Source organism: Oxyura jamaicensis, chromosome 9 (genome assembly GCF_011077185.1).
Source record: "Oxyura jamaicensis isolate SHBP4307 breed ruddy duck chromosome 9, BPBGC_Ojam_1.0, whole genome shotgun sequence".
Taxonomy (NCBI): Eukaryota; Metazoa; Chordata; class Aves; order Anseriformes; family Anatidae; genus Oxyura; species Oxyura jamaicensis.
In genome coordinates this window covers 20,695,369-20,717,856 of record NC_048901.1, presented here as the reverse complement: position 1 = coordinate 20,717,856, position 22,488 = coordinate 20,695,369, and the positions used below count along the sequence as shown (strand labels likewise).

At 53.6% G+C, this 22,488-nt stretch overlaps 1 protein-coding gene across 5 annotated transcripts in view; it reads right to left on the bottom strand.

The window, feature by feature from the left end:
- The window catches only part of PLD1 (phospholipase D1), a 63,469-nt gene that overhangs the window by 27,727 nt on the left and 13,254 nt on the right, over positions 1–22,488 (bottom strand). For 2 of the 5 annotated variants that reach the window (XM_035334114.1, XM_035334113.1), the window contains 10 exons: positions 13,692–13,877; positions 13,460–13,587; positions 13,087–13,232; positions 12,219–12,327; positions 10,718–10,783; positions 4,592–4,650; positions 3,977–4,069; positions 1,707–1,859; positions 870–1,019; positions 469–552 (listed from right to left, as the gene is read on the bottom strand). In XM_035334114.1, coding sequence (XP_035190005.1) covers positions 469–552; positions 870–1,019; positions 1,707–1,859; positions 3,977–4,069; positions 4,592–4,650; positions 10,718–10,783; positions 12,219–12,327; positions 13,087–13,232; positions 13,460–13,587; positions 13,692–13,845 — 1,142 coding nt within the window. In that variant the 5' untranslated portion in view covers positions 13,846–13,877. Of the gene's footprint in view, positions 1–468; positions 553–869; positions 1,020–1,706; positions 1,860–3,976; positions 4,070–4,591; positions 4,651–10,717; positions 10,784–12,218; positions 12,328–13,086; positions 13,233–13,459; positions 13,588–13,691; positions 13,878–22,488 lie in introns of those variants that run through there. The other 3 variants (XM_035334115.1, XM_035334117.1, XM_035334116.1) reach the window with 2 other exon arrangements.

Here is a 22,488-nt window from a genome sequence, read left to right as displayed (position 1 = left end):
GCCCAGTTGCTCTCATCCCTGGTGCAAAGCTGCCCAAAGCAGCGAGGAGGAGCACAAAGGAGGGTCCTCTGCAGGATAACATGGGAGGTGCACTGCCCTTGTCAGGGGTATCTGAGTGTCCTGGTTCCCTTACACCCTGAAAGGCGTTCTTGACCCTTGGGTGTACAGCGCCGTGCATTCCCGGTGAAGCCACACACACCACAACACTTGCACCTGGCGGTGCCTCCATGAAATTTCAGGCCTTTCCTTGCAAGGAGAGAACCAAGCTGTTGATTCCAAGCATGTGCTTTTGCTGCCAACCCTCCTGAAAAGGCCTTTGAATACAACCCGACGAGATGTTTGGGTGTGCTGCCAAACCATCTGGCTGCACGGCTAGCTGCCATACTGTAAGGCCTCCCAGTACTGCAGCATTGTCGGGAGCGTCCCAAGAGAGACAGCTGGTCAAAATCCAAATATCTAAGTACGAACCACCAGTCTGTGATGAAGATTTCTTCTTTAGCAGCTTCCATGGCATTTGCGACATCTTCAAAGTAGCACTTAGCATTCACATACCTGTAAAAACAAGCAAAGCACGTGGATTTATTTTTCTCTCCACCTTAATCAAACAGCAAGTTCACAGCTGAAGACCAACGGGGTTCTGTGCTAATGCCACTTACATTCTCTTCCCAAAATCAAACACAAACCTAATTTCAGGAATTAAGACAACATGCAGGGGAAATTTCAGGCTGCTATTAGCTTAACGGTGCAGCACAATAACAGATTATTAAGTGCCACTTGGCACTTCTGCCAACCACACGCTACTCCTTGGGTTTCTCTTGATGCACAAGCGGGCACCGCGATACGCTCAGCAGCTCGCCCCCACATCTCACCATTTGGCCAGCGTGTTCTCCTGCACGGCCGCGTACGACCCGAACCGGTGCTCCGTGAGGAAGTCCCTGCCGTGCTTCCGAATGAATTCGTCTATTCCCTGCCTCCACCACTGGGCGTGCCGGTAACTGGTGCACTTCAGAATCAGTGACCTGTAAAACCGATGACAAAAGGGACAGGATGCTGCAGCCACTGCCGTTTAACTGGGCTGCTTCTCGCTGTATCCACATGCTGCTAAGCGCACCTGTATTGCTCGTGTTTTATTAAGATAAAAATAAGGCGCAGCAAGAGACTTCGCTTTCATGTTTTGTTTGCAAAAAAATACATCGGCACTTACCTGCTCCAAGGGAGTATCACAGCCTCAGTCTAACAATAACAATTAAAAAACCAAACAGATTTAAATGAATAACGCCAGCTTAACTTGTATGGAAGCTGGACAGGGCTAATTCTGTCCTTTTTCCATGATGAATTTATTCTGTATGCTACCATTAAAACATCAGATAGCTATTTATCCCACTTAGCATATCTTTTGTGCAATTCTCTAGCTGGGACGTAATGCGACGCATCTTTGCTTGGAGCAGAAAGGAACAGAGGACCTAGAAAATTACCCTAAGTAATTGCTGCAAAACCAGACCGTGCAGCTCCATGTGCACAGTGCCCTCAGGCCTGAGCAAAACCCAGGGACCGGCTGTGCAGCTGAGACACCAAGCCCCTCTTTAAGGCATGGAAACGACAAGCCCTGGCCCCAAGAGGTACAAACCTTGCCAACCCCGGGAAAGGCACCACCAACTCTTTGTTAAAACAGCAAAAGCAAAGCAAAAGAGGCCTAGATTTCTTACCTCGAGAGATTGTCGATCTGCAAGCCGTACTTGGTTTCTGTTTCCTTCTGGCCTATCTTGATGTTGAACTCCTTATCCACCAGCAGCACGAAGGCAATGGCACCTGAGTCCGGCTTCATGTAGAGCAAGAAGGAGTCCTTCACCACCAGCCACCTGCGGGGCGGAGGGAGGTGAGCTTCTCGTCCCTCCTGCCGGCCGTCAGGCACCAGCCAGAGAAACCCAATAAAGGGATGAAGTATTTCCGAGCGCAAACCATTCAGCAGGGAGAGGAAGGCATGTAAGTGAAGGGTAACATTTCTTACTGGGGCTCTGATCTCCTAGGGGAAGCTGAAAAGCCCAGTGCCCATGTTATGAACTCGGGTAACGAGTCTGGTTCCAATAAAGGATTTTTAGTGACTTGCACGACTGCTTCTTCTTACAGAGGCCTTTGAAAGCTCACAGCTAACCCACCCAACGAGATCTCCCTGCTCACAGGTAAACTTCCCAGCCAGGAGCCCAGCACGGTGAAAGGAGGACCCCTTGCTTCCCAAATCTCCATTCAGGCTGTACGTCCCCAGAGGCAACATGGGAACTACTTGACATTTCCAGTATTAATTATGAAGCCAGGATTGCTTTCACTCCTATCAGAATATGTGAACAAGGCATTTTGGACAGCTTCTATTGCCAAGCAACAGGCCCCCTGCTAGAAGCCTGTGACGAGAGATGACCGGCAGCTTTTACATAAATACCGTTGCCTGAAGGCAGCTCTGGGAAAAACATGTTTTTGCTGTGAGTGGCATTTCTAAATTTTTCTCTCCCTGCTGCGTAGCTGGGGTAACCGGCCCCCTCTGTCCCACACAGGTCTCCACCAGGAGCCCTAGTTCTGTGCACGCTGACAAACAGGCACAGCAACAGCCCCAGCTGCAGAACGTGGGAGAGCTCCTACCTTTGGGAAGTCCCAGCTCCTCGGCTAATTCCAGACCCCATTATTTTCATTTTCTCTCAGTGTCCTGAGTTGTCCCAGCATGACCTCACACGTGGTGCCAAAATGCCCTCCCTCCCTATCCCCTCGTGGCCCAGAAACTTCGCTCCCAAACCCTGCTGAGTACAGATTCAAGCATTTGCCTTTCTGCATTCCCTGGTATTTTTTACTACTTTCCTCCTCTTATCCAACAAAACGTAGAGGATGTATCTGAGGGTGTACTCTGTATTTGAGAAATCAGGAAATTACTTGTAGAAGTCAGACATAAAAGCAAGTTTTTCCTCCAGTTCTTCACTTCGATAACCCTGCCTGGGCAGTGTAACTGTCCCTTGTTAATTTATTGGTGCCCACGCTCTGCCAGCCCCCGCAGGCCGTGGGAGAGGATTCGGTGCCCTCTTGTGTTACTCTGCACACAGCCGAGGGACAGACCCACTCCAAAAATTTCCCTCATCCCATTTTTAGGCTCTAAACAAGATGCATTGCAAAACTGAATGTGCTACAGCTTCCCTAAATCTTGATCTCTGTATAACAGAAAAAAAGAGTTAACTGAAAAGTTTTTGTTTGTTTGTTTGTTTTTCCCATAAAGGAGAAAAAGATGGAGACAACTTAATGATTTGACCTGGAAGAAGGTCAAATCCTTATCTCCTTGTGAAATCACTGCAGATAACTTCTGTAAAATTGCATTAAGGAATACTGGAAAGACTACAAAAAAAAAAAAAAAAGGACCTTTTCTTCACAAGAATGCAGTAAGGTTTTGTTGGAAAACAACATTATTTAGGATAAGCTAACCCCAGCCCATCGTGGTTCCACAATGCTGAAACCCAAAGGCAGGTAATGACGTGGGGAAGCTCTCACAGACAGAACGAGTATCGCTAAAAGGTGGCTGTGTACTCTTTGGGTTTCCAAAAGCAAAGCCTTGCCCATAGCAGTAGCGTGGAGAAGCAAAGCACAGGAATTCTTCCAAAGAGAGGGGAGCCCACCTAGTATCAGAATCTGAAGATTTTCTGATGCATGGGTTTAGGGCTCATGGGGCTCACCTGCCCATGTTCCCCCTCGGAAGGGAAAGGCAGGCAGGGAGCAGGTGAGGGTCTCCGTGTCGGCCAGCCTGGGGCTGTGGGACACCCCATTTCTCCTGCAGAGCGACACGTCCCTTCTATGGACAACCTATGGACTCTTCTCACCCAAAAATCTGTAGCTTTTCTAAAAAAGCAAGAATCTCACAGTCTTTTGGGGAGAAAAAGGCCCCGGAGGGTTCGTGTGGTGGAGGAGCACGCGGCACACCGCCCTTCAGGCCCAGCAGCAGCAGTACCTCTTGGACCAGCGGTAGCACATCCTTCCTTGGCCGCAGCAGTTCAGGCCCGGTATGCGGTGGCCCCCGGAGCGCTTCATGACCATACCTTCCCTGCAGGGACAGGAGCACGGTCAGGAGGGGTGGTACGGCCCCCTGGAGGCGCAGGGCAGCTCTCGGGTGGTGGATGCCCACCGCATCCCTCCAGCCCCACCAAGGGATGGCTCCTGCCATCTCCAGCTGTGCCTGAGCAGTCTGTGCCACTGCCCTAAAAGCCAGAAAAAGGGCAAAAGTAGCTCCCCAAAAGAAAGTCATGAGGATTTAAGAAACACAGGGCTCAATTTCTTGTGCTTTGCAGCACACACAAGTGGGCGGATAGGTTGCAGGATGGAAGGAGAGAATCCCCAGGACCCAGCTGGGGAGCTGCAGCCCCTGCTGTGCAGAGCAGCCTGCTCCCAAGACTGTTTCCCAAAGCTGTAGTGTTTCCATCTGAACATTAATACATTTTTATATCCAGATGGTAAAATATTCCCCAATTATCAGAGAGAAAGGAAAACTATCAGTGTGAACACTATTTATTTACAAAGCCGTGCTCTTGGTGAACCGTAATTTGGAAAAAAATAGCTCACAACTCACATGCCCTTTGGTCCCAGGTCGTGGATGAATGACAGCTGACTTACTCCAATGAACTCCATCTGGGGAAAGAGAAAGAGATTCCTCCATCTTTCGTACTCCAAAATACACAAACCTATTTGCTTCATCAGAGACGCTTATCACCAAGAGAGAACAGAGCCCGAGCAGGAGTTACCCACCGTAACTTAAGCAGCTTCAGGAAGACTAAGAAAAAATATTTGGTTGTTGGTTTTATTTGAATGCTCTTTGGAGAAGGCATTAAAGGCAACCAGGGCAAGCAGGATCCCACTTGCCCTAGGGACCCGCTGGTATCCTCCCTCCTGTATTTCTGGATGAAAATAATCTAGTTTGATGCTGTTTGGGGTCTGTGTGAACTTAGCTATCAGCCTGAATCCTCTCCTTCCTCCTGCAAACCACACAGAAAAGCCACAAAGGGAACAAGGGCACATCTCGGGGGTAGGAGCCCTATTCCCTTCAAGTCCCATGTCCCACCACCACGCACCACGGGGGCACTCAGCTCCTCAGCCCAAGAGCATCCTCCGAGACCTCCAGCAGGTCTCTCTCGCTCAGCCTTCACCCCCTTGCACCTCGTGGCCCTGCCCCAGCCAGCCCCACGAGCCAAAAACCCACAGCCAAGGCGTGGTGGGACAGGAGAGTGAAGCAGAGTGTCAGGGAGCAGTGCTGAGCATGTTCTGCACAACTCCTGCTGCTCCGTGGGGACAGGAGGAGTCCCAGGGGAGCCCTGGGGCTAGGAAACCTGAGGACCACACCACCGGGTTCATCAGCAAACCCCAGATCCAGACCGCCTGCCTCCTCCCGGCTCCTCCTGCCTCAGCAGAGGTTGCAGAGGAACGTAAAGATAAGCAAAGCCGGGGAGAAAGCACACCACGATAACATTCAGCTCTAAAAATAGGACGCCAGGCGATTTCGGCCGAGCAGGCTTTTCTTGGCAGAGCAGGACATTCCTGTCAGTCTGCCCGTTGCTAGCCCTGGCCCTGTTAAGGGCAGAGGATCACCCCCAGGCACCCCATATTTACCAATATCCTCCTCCGATCTGCACGGTGGGGGCCTGCCTGCACCCCTGGGCTTCGGTTTAATTCATTATTGTGTAAAATCATCCAAGGGCAGGGCAGGGCGAGGGCAGGAGCTGCTCTCCCCTTTGGCCAGGCGCTGGGCAGCAAGCCCATGGGAACCCTCTATCTGCATTTTTTGGCAACCAGGCCTGCCGGGAGCGAAGCCCAGCACCCGACCCATGGCCCCGACCCCAAGTGGGACAGGAGGTGGCCGCAGGGCAGCTCTGGGCCGTGCCCACCCAAGCCATACAGCAGCTCAGGCGCCAACACCCCAGGAAGGGCTTCCCTCCTTTTCCTTCCTCTGCCACCTGCCTGCTGGCAGACCAACCTCAGGGCCCTCGGCCACAGCACCTGATCTTGCACAGGAATTACACGGGCGGGCCCACAAGTCTTGGAGGGGTTTGCAAACGCTATGTCTAGCAGAGAATATCAGGTAATCTGGGATAAAGTCTGTCCTGCAGGCCCAGCCTACCCTGGCTCAGGCTCCCTTCCCTGCAGGACCACCGCTGCCCCACGGAAGCAGCAGGAGGACACAAGATCCTTCTTTCCCCTCACGCTCTGCTGCCCCTGGACCTTCCCAACCTTCCCCCCACATCCACATGGGCATGGAGAAGAACCAAGGACCTGCTGTGCTCCTCCGAGCGGCTCAAGGACACCAAGTGATCTCTTTTCTGTAGAGCCAAATTCACACCCTCATGCTCTGGTGCCTCCGGCCTGTTTCCAGGCGGCGGCTGCAAGAAGTCATCTCTTGGTTTCCCGACCAACCTTGCTGTCACCACTCTCCCCACGTGTCCTGGGAAAGCACCATGTGTGACCTGTGCACGGCTCGTCCCTTTCTGCAGCGACACTCAGAGGGAGAAAGGCGGCATGTGGAAACGTAGCACATCTCACAGCCTCTTACAAGAGGTCCCAAGCAAAATTTCGGGCCATTTCCTTCCCCTGGATCTCATTTCCAGTTCTTCAGAAAGCCGCTGGCATTCCCCTTGAGACAAACCAGAAAACTGGACGTCTCCCTCACACTGGGCACACAGAAACCAAAGCACACAAACGTCAAAACCCTTTGAAAACATTGGCGTCGAGCAGACAGCTGGCAGCAGCCTGAGGAGCACTGCAAGAGCGGCCCTTGCAGGAGCAGAAGAGCCAGGAGGAGAAAGGACACGCAGAAACAGAAGTATTACTCCATAAAAAGGAAAGAAAGGTGGTCTGGCAGCACAGAAACCTGCTCTTCAGCCTGTGAGTCTTTAAAATGGCCATGAGGGTGATGGAGGCTGCCCAGCCTGACCCTAGGTGCCACACTGGGCAAGGAACACCAGCCACCCGTATCAGCTTCCACGGTCCCCCTGCACAACCCCCTTCCTCCCGGCATCCCCTTTACCCGTGCGATTACCCGTGCTCCACGGTTATTTCCATGCAGAGTGGTACAAAGCAGGTCAGGCTTGGTTTGAAAAATAAATAAATAAATCTCATCAATCACAAGGAAAATTCCTTGGTGCAGTGGGAAATACCTGATCAAATGATTTATTACGACGGCACCAGCTATTTTTACAGTTCCATCTGAGGTGCTCGTAATCGGCAGGGGAAGGCAGAGCAGCTCCCAGCTCGCGCACAGCTCAGTGCCTGCGCTGCCCAGCTGCCCCCTCTGCTTTCAGCCAGCTGCAGCAGAGCATTCGAGGTACGAGGGCCCAGAGAATGCAGCTTCAGTGACATCGCTGTAGCAATACAAGAAATAAACAGGCACAAGTGACCAGCTGCGGAAAGATGGGCTGCGAAAGGTGGAGAGCCAGCTGCAAGGTGCAGGAGCCACAGCGTCCAGCCACCAACATCAAGTACGTCTGATTTATTTAGGCCAAACTTTCATGCAAATGTCTGCATTTCAGACAGAATTCAGCAGCTCCACACTGTTTTTTTCATTTAAACTCTTGTTTTTAATTTAGTGCATTAAAGAAAAAGCATAAACAGTTGATTAGCAGCTGTGGCTAGCAATAAAATGAAGTTCTAGCAGTGTTCAGAACAGCATTGCTCAGCAATAGGATGCCAGTGATTCCTTACACACAAAACTGGCTTGGGCTGAGCCTAAATTCAAAAAAATATTCGGTGTGCGAAAGGTCAAGTCCAGCAACCCAAACCGCTGAGGGGCTTTGCAATGGGCTGCAGATCCAAGTGCCGTACCAGAGGCAAAGCAGCACCACTTCCACAGCTCGGAGCGGCTCCCACACGGCACTGCTTCACCTGGGGCGAGCTCTCACACTCACCTCCCGAGGCTCACGCAACGGGCTGGACAGACAGCAACGTGCTGGGACAGCAAAGCTCCTTTTGCTTTAGCCGAGGCATCTTTCAACTACGGCAGCTCACCCAAAAATGGTGCAAATACCCAACTGATACTTTTTTATATTGAGTACAACCAAGCCCCCAGGCTCCGTTTCCTAAAGTATTGGGGCTATATTCCCCCAGTTTCCAGTTCCCCCCATGGACAGTGAACACATTCAGATTTCCACAACACCCATTTTAATGGTGTCTTGAAGCACTTCAACTCAGAAGTACTATAAAAAGGTTTTGGAAAGGGCTAAAGACATGGAATTTAATCACAACTCACATAGCCAAAAGGGAAAAAAAAAGAAAAAAGAAGGCTATGAAGTCTGCCTTTTTTTTTTAGAAACAACATAAAATGTTTCTACTGATCTATTGTGAACTGCACAGGAAATACTCCGCTACAACGGAAGATGAGAAATTAAGGGAGAAGGCTGTAAGTTCTACATGAGAAGGCTGCCAGTTTTATCGCTCAGAGCTGGCCAGGCAAAGCAAGGGACACCGTACAGCTCTACATGAGGATGCTTCAGGACACGCTCTATTCCCCCAGCCTGCAGGAGTCACCTCGGCAGGCCAGTGGATGTGTGATCTCCGAAACATTGTGTGCTCATTGTACACCCGATTCTCAACCCAACGGGACTTCAGGTTTGAAAAACTGCTACGAGCTCGACCCGTAGGCCTAAACTCTCCCAGGGTACGGCACGTCCTTGGAGAAGCAGTATATAAAGCAGTGAGGAACGAACCACAGACACACAATAAAAGAAGCAAAAAGAGAATCAATTAAACTGTGCGTGCTGGATGTGAAAATGTCTCCGAGGAGATGTGATTAACCCAAGCGGGCTCTTTACACGAGCTGCACATCATGCTGGCCACGGCTTGCCATCGCAGCTCCACATCTCAATTACAAAGAATTTAGGACTTAAAGAAAAGACGAACTTCCAGGAGTCAAATTGTGCTCCAGGACTAAAACAGTGGCAGCATTTGTCAGCGGCCAGGCAAAAGACTCCTCTGACCACAGGAAGAGCAAAGTGCTCATTTTGTTCTAACGAGGACAAGCACAGTTCCAAGGAAAATGCCAGAAATCTTCAGTTTAGGGTCAAGGCAGAGAATGGTGGGTTTGTTCTCTTGTAAAGGAAACATTTTGCTCCCTGCGCTTTCTCCCCGCGCAGGACCCACTGCTGTTAGCAGCAAAGTTCTCACTGAGTGCTCTGCTGCAGCCAAACACAACAACAGCCAACAATTTACGGAGAATTGATGTGCAAAGGGACATCTGGCTCCGGGGCTGGGGACAGAAGGGCGATTCAGCGCAGGCGGAGGGGACGGCCCCGCAGCTGCCCAGGCGAGGACCGCTCGTCCCCTCCTCGGCACACCGCCTCCAGCCCCGGCCGGGTCAGCAGATCCCCCGTGTTTTTACACGAGCAGCCATTCGCAGAAATTCTGCAAAATATCCATAAAAGCGCCGCCTGCTTAATCCGACAAGACGGATAAATAGTGTAGAACAACTCTCCCCCGCTCTGCATATGCTGCTGATCAAAATTGCCAAGTTACCCCAACATTGCCTCGAGAACAAAAGCTGACGATTTGCTGCACGCGGAGTGAACAGCTCCTGGCTGGCTGAGCTTAAACCCTGCTGCCTGTCCCCGGAGGAACCCCTCGGGAACCAGCAGCTCCTCTCAGCCCGCGGGCACAGACCTCTGCTTGCCGCACAGAACACGTCGGATGGCACTGGGTGAGCTCCTTGCCCCAGGTACCCAACGGTGCTCCGCTCTGCGACAGCAGCCATGCAGCGCTCAGCTCCCAGCTGCACAAGGTCCCGACACGACTAAAATCCTGCAAAAGGAGAATTTTTACCCATTTCTAATCTTGCTAAAGCAGTATTTCTACCTGGCAGACACAAAGAAATGGGAAGAAGAACTGGTCGCTTCAGGTGTCCTATTTTTTTCTGTATTTCTGCCTTGTTTTACAACGTCGGGTTCTCAGTTTTCACCTGTTCCTCAGGAATGTCTCAGGCTTTGCCGGTGATACAAAGTACAGGCGACACAGTCTCTATGCAGCCAAGAAAAGGGGAAATAAATGGCCATCCCAGGGCAACGCTACAGCTGCAGCTGGCAGGTGAGGACCACTGAAGAAACATTTGAGGATGAAACTTTCAAATGAAGTATTTTTGCTTATAATAGCCCACAAGCTGGATCTGACATCTCCCATTTCAAAAAGACAACTGTTTCGGGGCCGTAAGCCAACTGCCATCTCTTTGGAAGTGACAAAACACCCACGGAGGCGCATGGGTATCGCTCAGAACCACATCAGGACCAGTGAAACCGCACAGAACAGAAACCAGAGAGAGACTTGCCCCCAGGGCCACACGCACATCTCAGACTTAAGAAACGACCACCCCTCCAGTTTGGACTTCTATTATTTATGTATATAAAACTTCGGCTTGTCATCTTAAACTCTTCCCAGAATTAAACACAAACCCTCCATATTATACACACGCAATCAGCTTTCTGGCCTGAACTCCTGCCTTCAGGAGGTTTTCCCTGTGCTGTAAGTGACCTCTCAGTCACCTTTTCACTCTTTTCCTCTGGTTTTCATCATATTGCACGCACGTGGCAGAGATCAGCTGAGCCAAAACACTTGCACAATGGCTGTGGAGTGTTTCTGATAAAGCTGCAGGTGTTCTTTCAACCAGCTACATTTGAAAAGAAGGAGAATACTGTGTTGCCATTGAAGCAAACTAATTTCTACTCACTGTTCCGTGGTAGTTCCTGTACATGGGCATTTTCAGGATCTTTGTCAAGTAGTCTTCCAGCTGTTTCTGCAATTCAAACATCGAAGCATTAGACAGGATGCAGGAATTTTTGAGAAAAAAGGATCCAACTGTCTGGCATCAGGAAGCTATCAGGAGATCAGACCCACTTTTCAGCTTGAATAGATAAATAAATGCATTACTGTGTGCTCACTGAAGATTAGGGCTCGGCAGCATAAACAACTTGATTACAGGTTGTTTATTGTTCGCAGACATGGGCTCGTACCTTCCACCAGCTGACCTGCTGCTTTGCACTGCTATTTCATAGGTCAATTTTCTTGACTGAGCCCAAGTTTCAGAGCAATTTTAAACACAAAACCAGTCCCTGGTGTTTCTGGCCCACAGGGATTAGCTTCATGGGAAAACACAGCCCCAGCCACAACCGAGAGTGCCGATTTAACCAAATGGGGTGACGTGGGGGACACAGAGTCTGCACTGCCCTGTTCCTGGGCCACTGGGTGCTGGACAACCTGCCCTCCTCATCCCAGGGGAGGAGAGGAGAAACCATCACAGGACAGAGACCTCATGGGAGCTGGACAAAGAAGAGATTATGCTGCATGGGCCTGGAAAGCCAGGCAGAGTCTTGCAGGACATAAAACCAACCAGAAACACCACGGTGGCTTCCATGCTTCGCAGCAGCAGCATCACAGCACGCGACCTTCCCAGGTGTGCCGCAGCAGTGTGAGTGGTGAAAAGTGGTGGGATTGCAATGGCAAAAGCAAGATTACAAATAAAAAATGAAAAAGAAAATCTAGAAAACCTTTTTCTTCCTCTTTTAAACCAGCATCTCTCTCCTAAAACTTCCGGTCCAGCAGCGCTGCCAGCGCACAGGGAGGGTTATCTGCACCGTGCAGCCACGAGACAAAACCTCCCAGGGCTGGCGATGGCAGCGGCAGAAAGCCCAGGGGGGAGCCGCCAGCAGGATGGGGAACGATAAGCACAGGGAGAAGGAACACATTTCTACAGGCTCGCTTCTGCAGACAGCGAAGCTGCAGTGAGGAGGTAGGAAGATATCCACCCTCGTCACAGAGGGGCCCATCTGTTAACATCTGATGGAGTTACACGGAACACGTGTGCCTCGGCTAAAATTACCATTTCAGCATCGAGAGCCTGATCGTCATCTCCTCTTTCAGAGGGGGACGGGACTGAAATCACTCGGATTTTGATGGTGGAGGGGCTGCCTCCATCCATGCAACCTGACTCTATGAGCTGCCTCTTCTATCTTTACATTGGAGCAGGTGGGAGCAGGGGAACCAGCGCTCTGGGTGTCGTGGTTTTCCTCAGCTGTGGAGGAGCCTTCACCCGTGTTAACACTGGGAGCATCCTCCTCCTCTTGGCATGCAGGAGAATTTGGGGTCAAAGCCGGGCTTGTTAAGGCCTAAGTTTGTCAAGTGAAAGTCTTTAATGGTAATAGAAGTGTTTTTATTGGGTAGCAGGTGCTTACCCTCCGGCTGGAGAAGTGCTCCTCTCGCACCGTGCTCTCCGCCGTGTGCGGCAGGCTCGGCATCTGCCTCGGCTCTCCCCTTTTGATGGATTGTCGTCTCACCGTGTGGCTGGAAGGAAGAACAAACCCCAGCATCGAGTCTAAGTGCTACAAGTGCATGCACACCTCGGTACACAACCGTTCCTGTGCAGTGCTTTTATTTTTCCCAGACAAACTCTCAAGATATGAAGAGATGAGTGGTCAAGAAAGCCAAAAAAGGAAGCGTGGTTTTGCTAAAGAAGGCAGTGTGCTCCAAGTGGCCCACAAATGAAAATGTAACACAGAAAAATCAGAGTTTGATTTTTCAGGGTCCTCTTTTGCCCTGCTTAGTAAAGGGAACCTAAACCCTTTTTTCAGCATGTGGTGTTCCCCCAGGCCACAACCTTTCATAGCTCTAGCCTTCCCTACCTCCTCTCCCCACACTTCCCTGCAGCAGGAGGCTCTCCCTGACCCACACCTCTCCCCACAGTTCCCCTTAGGCCTCCCCGAGCGCCAGGGTTAGCCCAGGCAGGGCTGACCACTCCGTGCTGGGCACCCTCTGTGCTTGCTGTGTCCGTTCCAAGCCGGCAGAAAGCCACATCATGGCAACAACCTCTCCTGGCATTAACGTAACCCTTCCTCAGTTTCCAGGCAAATTCATTTCAAAAGCCAGTGAGCTGGAGCCCAAGTCATCAGAAAGATTCTCACGCCACGAGGTTATGGCTGTTAACCACTAACTTCTGCACTCTCCCCCTCACAGCAGAACACGTGGGACACATGAAGCCACACCAATATCCTACTGGGAGAGAGAAAATCACATCTTCCCGAAGCTGCCAGGCTTTGCGCTCACCTCCTGGTAGGGATGGGGATGCGCACGAAGGCTTTGTACCGCAGCAGCTCCCTGTGGAACTCCTGGAAGTGCTTGAACTTCCTTTTCACCTGCCATGTGAACTCTCCGTGGGTCAGCTCGATGGTGTACACGTTCGGGCTTGGTACCTGCGCGGGCAAACAACATAATTAAGTCCTCCTGCTGCAGCTGCTCGTCTGAAGAGTCATTGTTAAGTTTTAGCTAAGGATCACTGTGTCTCACCACTTGTTAGGTTTTAAAAGACAGGAAACCTTCCCTCCTGAGCAAGTGCTCACAGAAGTTAAGCTACGAACAGCATTTCAGTACAGCCCCATGGAAATGCTTCATGGAAACCGTCTTTCAGTTAAGTTCTGACCTTCTTCGTGGAAGTGAAGCGCTCCACCTCCAACACGCGCACCCGCACAGGGCATCCCGTCAGGTACGTCTGCGTGCCCGGCTCCTTGAATCCGCAGGTGTGGTAGATGGCGGAGAAGGGGATGCAGGCTGGAAGGAGCACAGAGCGTTAGCACAGCGCCCCGACGGCCGGCAGCCCACGGCCAGCACCTCGGAGATGCTCGGATATCAAACCCACACGGACGGGAACTCACCTGCACCTTTTGGGTCATTCAGCACCTCCGAGTCGACCTCTTCTCCCTCGAAGTGGAGCTCCCGGGTGTCCAGGCTCTCGATGATGTTGCTCATGTCTGCGGCGATCCTCTTCAGCGCTGAAGTAGCTGCATAGCTTTCGGGCCTCACGGACATCTCAGAGAGCCACGAGCCGGAGCCACGGGGGGCTGGGGAGGAGGAAGGGGCAGGGCTGTCAGTGCCACCCGCAGTGCCTGATTGTGGCACTGCGTCCATCTGAACCCTCCTCGTCCTACCCACCCGTTGCACACCCCCAGCCCCATGGTCAAAAAGCAAAGGCATCTTCAGGCTACTGAAGGGTATTTCCTCCAGTGCCACTGACCACAGATACAGACACTTCACCTCTACTTTAAAGTGAAAAATCCGTAATATTTCCTGTTCCCAGTACAGAAACCTGCAGGGAGTGGTTAGGGGATACAAGTACTTTCCCATGCTGACCTCAGACTGAAAGCGAGGAATTTTCAGCACCAGCTCACCTGCTTGTTTCAGCCACCTCTAATAACGACAGCGCACGGGGAGCAGCACAAACCACGTTCACATCCGGCCACATCCCAGACCCAATTCCCACAACGCTGCATTTCCACCGCGAGGCTGCACGGAGGGGAAGCTCACTCAGAAAATCGGGAGGCGTTTTTGTCAGGTGTTGTCCTCCTGCGATTGAGCTAGCGATAAAAACTCCTCGCATTATTCACATCTCCTCTATCCCTGGGCACCTTACATGCTTGCCCCTGGCATCTTTGTGTCTCGCGCTCTCTGACAGCTTCTTCATCTCAGGGGGCTCAGCAGCCTGTGTGAAGCACGTCCACTAACACTGGTGCAAGCCTGCAGTGCTTGTGAGTATTTGCAAGGCAGCTTCCTCCGCTTCCTCCTCCTCCTCCTGCAGGCTCTGCAGCCGGCCGTGGAGCTGCAGACCCAGCTGCTGGTCCCCGCACGTGGCCAAGCTCCAGCTCCTGGGCACCCAAGTGACAAAAAGTCCCCTTGGACTTTGCACGGCAATAAATGTCACAGCCTGACAGCGATGCTGAAAACATATGGACGGGACAGAGCGGCAACGCTTTACAGAACAGGGACACTCGCGTATGCTCAGGGAAGTTCTTGTTGTGTGAAAGAACCGTTTAAAAAAATAACTGCAATACTTCTGATGTTAAACTCTGCAAAGGACACGGTGCAGGTATTATTGAATGAATTCTGCGGAAAGAGCCGGTATGCTGTAACTCGGAAATAACGTCACAGCTCAGTGATTCACGTCCCGCAGGCTGCGGGGCCGGGCCCAGCCGCAGGGCGAGGGGACATCAGGCAGCGGCTTGCTTCGCACCTCTCCCGCCTGCGTTTACCTTTGGAAATGGATCATATTTGATATCATCATCACAGAAATAATCTGCTTTAAGGAAACTAAATGCACGCTCCCAAGGAGAGCATCCCGAGCACTCCGTGGGTGCTGTGCCCACGTGGCCAGGCGCGTGCCCTCCCTCCCCGCCGTGCCAGGCACGGCCGGGCTCCTCTCGCCACATTAATTGACCCAGCGAGTTAATGAGTAAACAATTAACCAGCGTGTGAAGTGGCTGCTTGCTGAAGACCACAGCAGGGCTGCATAACTTCAGGATTTTTATTATTCCTTTTTTTTATTATTATTATTAAGCTGAGGCTGTTTTCACAGCTGGTCCGATAAGCCCTGGGTTAGAGCAGAGTCCAAGCACCATTGGAGCCGAGTCAGCCCCAGCTCCAAGGCTCTCCCGTGGAGATCACGGCCCGGTTACGGGCTCGAGAGGAAAAATGCCGCTTGGCTACAGCCCAGCCAAAAATCCAGGAGCAGGGGCAGCAGCACAGGGCACCCCCGGGCAGGGAGGGCAGCACAGGAACGGTGCAAAGCTCCGGGTCCTGCAGAGCTGCCGTTCCGGGCTGCAGCAGCCAGCGCCGTCTGTCCTGAGCTGCTGATGGGCTGGAGAAGCTGCATCTAAAATCTGCCAATATTGCCAGCTTTTAGGCTGCAATCGTACGAAGGGCAGAGAGAGAACCCGAAGAACAGGGGCAAATTGCAGATGGGTGGAGAAACAGGATGAGATGCCCTGGAAACAAGGGCCACACGCTTGTGTTTGGCTGCTGCCATCCGGGAGAGAAAACAGGCAGCGGTTTGTTAAGGAGAAAAAAAAGGAGTAAAAGGAAGCCCGGGGGTGTCAGGGGGTCAGGAACCGTGTGACGCAGCAGAGGAGGGGCAGGCCGAGAGGCACCGGCTGGCAGCCAGCAGGGAGGTACGGTGCCGGATTAGAGCACTTGACCTGCGCGACATCGGTGTCAGGATTGGGACTTTACCCAAGAAGGAAAAGACCTTGGAAAAAACACACCAGAGGGCTGCAAACGTGCTGCAGGCTGCTGTCAGCAGGACAGATGGAGCAGAGACTGGTACGGAGCAGCGCCGAGGGGGGACCTTGCAGCATCCCCACAGCCCAAGGCAACGCTGGGGGAGCAAGGGGGAAAACCCAGAGCAAACAGTCAGGGGTAAAGGAAAGCTCTGGGGAGAATGAGCAAACAAGGGAACAGGGAGATGGCCCCGATCTCTCTTCTTGTTATTTGCCATTTTATTTTTTAACTCTGGTTTATTACTTAGGGGATCATAGATAATCTCAGCCTTCCCTAAAGACACAGTGTCATGCTGCTTGGTGCACAGGAGAACAAAAGCGAGGCATTAAACGCGTGGAAACTGGGCGACAAAGTATATTTTAGAATACTTTAGCACATTTAGCATATTTTAGTAAATATTCACAAATTGTTCTGTGCTTTGAAGGCATCCCAGTCCTGATGTGAAAATGTGTGCTGGTAACAGCACGGACTACCAAAAACTTGGTCAGCCCAAGTTTATTCTCCTCAAATTGTGGCAGATCTGCCACAAGCTCAATCACCGCCCCGTAAGGAGCACCACGCAGACCTAGGAACCCAGCAAGGCCTCGCTTGGGAAGGAGCAAGCACATCCAGCAAAACCAGGCATTTCCTGCTGATGCCTCCCGGGCCTCGACGCTCTCCATCACCTCCCGTCCCCGCGGCGAGAAGCGTTCTGATCCTGACATCTCCCCTCGTCCCGGTTCTCACGCCATCCCTCCCAGCACAGTGACCTCTTGGCGAGGGCTAAGAAGAACGCCCTCCGTTCCCACACTTGGCTCTGTCCCCCCCGTGCAAGCCTCCCTGTGCGCGGCTGCAAAACGGGCGGGTTTGGGCTGAAACTGGGCACCGAGATGGGGGAAAAGGGTTTCCTGCTGCTGCTGCCAGGAGCCCAGGTGCCATGCGGGCACCGAGAGCCCAGGCTGGATGCCAAGGAAATCCCGCGCACCGTGCCCTCAACAGCTCCTGCCTGGTAATGAAAGGTTTTCCATGTAAAGATCTCCCGGTTTCTCGCATTTTAAACCTAAAATTAGCTTTAATGGAGAAATAGCGCCAGGAGGAGCCAGGCTGGCTGGCAGCCCTGGTGAAACTGTAACACCCCGGCACAACCCCAACACCCCGGCACAACCCCGGCGCCCCGGCACAACCCCGTCCTGCTGGTTCCTTCTTTTCTGTCCCAGTTCCCCGGCAGGTGCCAGACCCCAGCCTCGGGGTCCCTCCAGCACCAGCCACTGGGCTCACACAAACAAGCCCCGACCAGGAGCTTTGCTGGCAGCCCGGGAAGATCTCCTGGAGCCGCAGAAGGACTCGGCTAGGGATCCGAATCAACAGCAAGCAGCGTGTTCAGGCACGGTCCCAACCTACTCCGTTCATCTCCAGCTCATTCCTGACAAAACCCCAAATATTTCCAAACGCTGCTTCCAAACCCATTCCTCTCGGAAGGCAGAGCCCCCACGTTTACCAGCAGTCCCTCTGGAGGCAGGAGCAGGTCAGCATTCCCCGTTCAATGCCTGCGAGTTATTGATCTCCGCCGGCCTTCTCCGCGAGGGTTTCTGCCAAGCCCTGAGCCTGCCAAAGGAACCGCGGGGTGACGGGGACCCACGCGGCCGGCAGCACGGGAGGGATGCCTGGAGCACCCGTCAGGAGCACGGGCATCTGCATAAATCCCTGCTGCCTGGGCTGCACCTGGCTGAGAGCCTCCTGCAGCACCCCTCCCGCTGGAAAGGCAACAGGAGAGCAGGGGGAGGTCAAGGGCAGCAGTGAGGTAAGGCAGCGGCCATCCCCGGGGTGACTAACCCTCTGCCGTGGTCCCCAATCCCCTCTGCGCTGTGGTTTTCCCCACACCCAGGACCAGCCTAAGCATCCGGCCCTTCCCAAGGACTGGTTTTATTTGCTTTGCTGCACGGTAACATGAAAGGGAGACGGCGGGGGAGCAGCAGCAGCTGCTGAGCTCACGCTGATGCACTGTGCGATCCGCCCCACGTACCCCAACCCCAAACCACAGCGAGTTTCGCAATCCCTGGGGATGCTCTCGCCAGCGGGGCCACGCTGGGGCTTTCAGCCCTGCTGGGCCAACTTTTGCTGGTGGTAATGGGGCCGGGTGTCTCATGCTCCTGTCTGGCCCGCCTTGGGCAGTGCCATATCTGTGGGAAGCCAGCCATCAGGTGTGCCCCAGCCCATGGGGTCCGTCCCTAACACCCCAGGAGGCAGCACCCCAAGCCCAGCAGCACAGGGTTGGGGCGAGGGGACCAGCACAGGGCTCCTTCCTGGGGCGGCCAGGCTGGGAGAAAAGGGGTGAAGAAAAAATACCTGCTACGGAGAGGGGAACTGGGAGGGTAAAGGATGCAGCGCCTGAGAGCGCTGGCAGACGCACGGCTCTTGGCACGAGGAAGGGGCCATAAAAGCTTTATTAAAATCCTAAAGCCGAGGAGCTTGCCAGGGTGACAGCATCACGCAAAGGACTCTCGGAGCGACAATAAGCAGAGGTGAGGACAGCTGCAGCCGGGATGCTAAGCATTTCTGCCGCTCCGATATATATAGTTGAGCGCGTCACGCGCATGCAGGACATACTTTGGTTACCTAAACGTATACATCCCCGCGGCTGGCATCCCGTACAGCTCTCACGGCTATTCTGGTTGCGTCTTTGCCCAGCAACCACCACCTGCCTGACCATATTTCCACGGGAATTTCGGGGGCTCGGAGCTGGCCCCCCATCCCCGGGCAGGCTCGGGTCACCGCTGATGAACGTGAGCACGTACAGCCCTTCGCACGGCTCCTCTGCGACGAGCCAAACCCGGGCAAAACGCAGCAGCCTGCACGTGGGGCTCGGTGCAGTGCAGTCCCTGCGCCCTGGCCGGGATTTCTGCGCGGGGGAATGCGGTGGGATCTCTCAGCCGTCGCTCCAGCTGCAGCACCAGGGGTTCTGCTCAGCCTCACGTTTCCATTAAGCGGGCACGTTATTTTTTTCTCATGCTGCTGTTGAAAATCACACACAAAAGTATTCGAAGGTGCTAATTTGGGAGGGGTTTTTGACCCTTCCAGGGACTTGCCCGAAGTAACGAGAGGTTCCGCGGGCACCACAGCACCGAGCAGCGCGGGGTGCCACCAGCAGCAGCATTTTGTGGGGCATTTTGGAGCAAAGCCTCTAAAGAAGCTGCAGGCACCACGACTAACAGATCCGACAGCAAGCTGAGGTCCCCAGTCTCAGTGAGTTTTATTCGTTACCCCTGAAGCTACGGCGCTCAGCAGCCTCAGCTCCCACCACCGAGCTGAGGCCAGCTGGCACCACCTGCCCAGAGAGCCCACGAGGTGCCGGGGAGGCAGCGGATGGAGGCCCCCCTGCTCCCACTTTGCATTTCCCAAGCAGCTGCTTGCCCCCAGCCACGGCCAGCAGCAAGCACCCGCACGGGGAAACGTCAGCGCTCGGCCTCCCTTCCCCAGCCACACGGCTCCTGCCGTGCGCTAACAGCTTCACGTGCAGACCTGGGCTCATGCTAACGCCTCCCAGGAACGGCATTTCCCCTCTTCCCGGACAGCTAACACAAATATTGGAGAACTTGGTGTTCATGAGAAGATGGTTGGTGGGGAAAGCCCAAGAGGGAGCAGTGAGAGACAGCGAGCTGAGCCCTGAGGGCAGGGGCGGCATCTGGACTTCACAGGGGGCTTCACAAAGCGATCCTTCCCTGGGAGATGTCCGCAACCCCCCAGGATGGTACCAGCAGCAGGGAACTCGATGTACTTTTGGGTCAGTACCTGTTGAACCAAGATCAGAAACAGGCGAATTCCACACAAGCCTGTTCCTTAAACGAAGCAACTTGCAGACACAGAACAGCAGGAACAGAATAGCTCTCCTCTCTTTCTTGCTGAAATACAACCAAACATCTGCAAATTTATGCAAAGCAGCTCATTTACACGTATCGACAGCCCTGACAGCTTCCTTAGAATGGAATAGGAACAAAAAATTCCTCCCCTGAGACAGAGCAGCAGCGCACACCGGGAGATGCTGCTGATGCCCGAGCTCCCACCGAGCCCCAGCTCGTCCCTGTCCCTGTCCCAGCACCCCCAGCCTGAGCTGCCCCAGACCCTCAACCCTTCGTGGAGCTGCTCCAAACCATCCCGGGGGACGTCGGAGCACCAAGGTTAGGACACAGGAGCTCAGCCCCCCGGAGCTCAGCCCCAGCTGGGCAGCACGGTGCCACACGGGCTCAGCGTTACTTTGCCTTGTGTTTTTCCTCGCTGCCTCCCAGAGCTGCCGAGCTTCAAAGGGTTTCTGCAGGCAGTTGGATTCTTTCTGCACATAAAAAAGGCCGTTTGGCAGAAAGAAAAGCAACAGGCTTTTTTTTGGGGTGGTGGGGGGGTGAAAAAAACAAAACCAAGCCCGCCAGGACTCAGGCAGCAGCTCCTATCTCGCTGGTTCTTTGTGCCAGGGAACAAAATGGCTCGATTGCCAGAAGTGCTGCCAAAACGTCGTGGGATCAGGTCTAACCACAGAAATTTAGGAGGCACCGTGACTCATCCCCTGTTCGGCGCTGGTGATGCTTACAGCTGGGTGGGACCCCGGCAAGAAGTCTGCAGGAAACTTCTGTCATGGAAAAAACACCCTTCAGAGCATCTCGCTGGGACTACAGAAATAGGCATTTAGAAGAAGAGGAACGAGACCAAAATACTCTGTCTGCAAAGCCTACGCCATGCCTGCTCTCCAGATCGCTTCCACAGCCCTTCGGCTGCACCGGGGGGAAGGCTGGGCTTGCTGGGAGAGCTGGGCAGCGCCGGGCGCCTCGGGCTGCACCCAGGAAATACCAACCTGCACGTCCTGCGTGCCAAAGAGCCAGGCACATCCTGCGAGCGCGTTTTACTTTATAAGGAGAGAGTGCAGACCCCAGCTATCCATTTGTTTTACCTCCCTATGCCACGCTCAAGGTTTGTGTAAGGAGAACTTAAAAAATAGTTAAAAGACAGCAGCGAGGCTGCCTTTAGCCAGTCAGCGCGGTGACAACCCGCTGCCACGGCCAGCTCGCCCCAGGATACCGGCGGTGCCGGCCGCAGGCAGTTAATTACTGCTGCTGGTTTAATTTTACCGTGGGCGTACCTGGAGGCTGCCACCCAGCACCAGCCCGGAGCACACTGAACCACGCCGGTGCTGCGAGGGGCAGCTGCTTCGCCAGGAGATGAGGCTCCCGATGGGTGCCCGCGAGAGGGATGTCCTGGCTGGGGCAACAACCAGAAGCAAGCTTTTCCAATTAAAAAGCGATCTGCCCATTTCACCGGGCAGCCCTCTGGGAAGCGGCCCCGTGCCAAGGCACTGCTGCGTGTCCGTGACCCACGTAGCCGGAGGCACGGGAAGCCTCAGGACACGCCAGCGGTATGAGAAGCGCCGAAAAGCAAGCTCCTACAGCACAGGCTAGGCAGAAACAACAACTGGATGTGAATCATCCACTTGCACGGACTTGGACAGAGCACGTCACGGCGCCGATCTGTGGGATATTGTCTGCCTGATACCGCCTTCTGTGCCTCCGCACCACGAGGCTCGGCCGGATGACGAGCGGTGCCGCTGTGCCGGAGCACCCCGTGTCCCCAGTGCGGGATCCCCCACGGGCAGCACCGGTCCCAAGGGAGCCCAGGGAAAGCTCCAGCAGCAGATGGGTCCCATTTCACCCCAAAAGCCCCCACCTCACTTTGGTGGGAGTAAAAAGGTAAGATAGGAATCAGGCCCCCCTTGCAGCTGGCCCAGGGAAAACGCAGCCAAGGAATCACATCTCAGTTTGTTTCCTACCACCAAAGGTGCAAACAGGAAGAGCAGCTCCCTGCTCCAGGAACATTCACTGCTGTCAGCACCACGCAAACAGGCCTCCACGCCCAAGAGAAAAGCCTCTTTCTGTTGGGCAAACCTGCAGATAGCAAGGAGGATTTTCATCTTCTCCAGCTCCCTGCTCCGCACCTCCCCTCGCAGACGCTTTCCGTACCAACCCCCGGCTTGCTCAGGGTGAGACAAGGAGGGACGGATGCCCTTCTCTTCTGCAAACAACCCACCCCGGCTCTGTTCACATCTCCTTTGTATTGCATACTTTCTCCCTAGACAGTCAGCTCCTTATGGCCGTGGACAATTTCTTATTTTATCCACACCTCCTCTGCCAAAAAGAAGGGAAGGAGGAGGCGGAAGAGACGCTGCTCTTACACAAGGATAACTACAGCAAACCGGCTACCTTGCTGTCAAATCCTCGCAGAGGCAACACACAGTTTTATTTGCTGGGGCTCGACAGGGTCAGCGCTGCGTCCCCGGAGCACAAAGGGAGAGCTCTGCGGGAGAACGGCTGCAGGAAGGCGATCAGGAGGAGAGCAGCGAGGTGTGAACGCCGCAAGTGCCCGACGTGGCTCCGTGCAGCCGCG